The sequence below is a fragment of the Suhomyces tanzawaensis genome (assembly GCF_001661415.1).
Source record: "Suhomyces tanzawaensis NRRL Y-17324 unplaced genomic scaffold CANTAscaffold_3, whole genome shotgun sequence".
Taxonomy (NCBI): domain Eukaryota; kingdom Fungi; phylum Ascomycota; class Pichiomycetes; order Serinales; family Debaryomycetaceae; genus Suhomyces; species Suhomyces tanzawaensis.
In genome coordinates, this window is record NW_017963638.1 from 4,214 (window position 1) to 5,356 (window position 1,143).

The following is a 1,143-nucleotide window of genomic DNA, read 5'->3' on the forward strand; positions in this document are numbered from 1 at the left end:
ATTGAGACTCCTATTCCTCAAACAACCATCACTACTGCTTGGACTGGAAACTCCACCACCACTGTCACCAGAAACGGAACTGACGGCACCAACACTTTAGTAATTGAAACTCCAGTTCTACAGACAACCGTCACTTCTGCTTGGACCGGTAACTCTACCACCACTGTCACTAGAACCGGTGCCGATGGAACCAACACTGTCATCATTGAAACTCCAGCTCCAAAATCGAGTACAACCGTTACTACTTCATGGACTGGTAGTTTCACTACCTTTACTACCGCCACTGGCTCGGATGGTGTTGAAACTTTGATCATCGAAGTGCCAGTTTCAACCGGCATTCAAAGCTCTGTCGTCACTTCAATACCAAGCAGTTCTAGAAGACTTCCTTGGAATTCCAGCTCCATAGAACGTTCCAGTGGTATTGATACTACTTCGCCATCTTCTTCGGTTCACTTAACTACTATTTCGTCATCCTCCCCTTCGGTTGAATCTTCAAGTCTCATTTCAAACTCAATTAGCCCTTCTTCGTCTTTGATTTCATCCGCAACTCATTCTCCAGAAACATCTAATTCTGCTGCCCCTCCCTCGAGATCTGGTGGATACCATGGAATTCCAGCTAGTACTGTTGACTCGACTACCGTTACATTGATTCCAACCCCAAGCAATGTTTCCACTGATTCTAGTGCAACCGTTACACTGGTTTCTTCAAATTCTAGTCCAGAACAAAATGGCAACCCAGTAACCAGTATGGTATCCAGTAGCAGTCACCCAGTTGTTTCTGCATCAGCATACATACCTTCGATTGCCAGTTATGAGGGTTGGGCATCGAGACCTCAAGCTTCTAAGCTCTTGTTTGCATTGCTTCCATTATTCGCATTCTAATTCTGNTCAAATGCAATTCCAGCATTTTATATTATTTCGGTATCTAAAAATTCAATTGATAGATTAAATATTTTCAAAAATCTTACTGTATTCGTTTTTTTTCACACGGCCTGAGTGAACTAAGGCACCTTTTCATATTGGGAAGATAGAATGTTGATTCTTGCTCAAAATATTTAGTACGAAACTTTTAGATACTTACATCAGATTTTACCCCGTGTGTCACCTGACTGATGGAAGCACGTTAACTGATAGCATCGATAA

At 42.2% G+C, this 1,143-nt stretch overlaps 1 protein-coding gene across 1 annotated transcript; it reads left to right on the plus strand.

Annotated features, from left to right (window-relative positions):
• Positions 1-6: 6 nt before the first annotated feature.
• CANTADRAFT_5264 (uncharacterized protein) lies at positions 7-882 on the plus strand (the record flags this gene model as incomplete). The annotated part of the gene is made up of 1 exon (XM_020210106.1): positions 7-882. A coding segment is annotated over one exon (876 nt), but the record flags the coding sequence as incomplete, so codon positions are not given.
• Between the last annotated feature and the right edge of the window lie 261 nt (positions 883-1,143).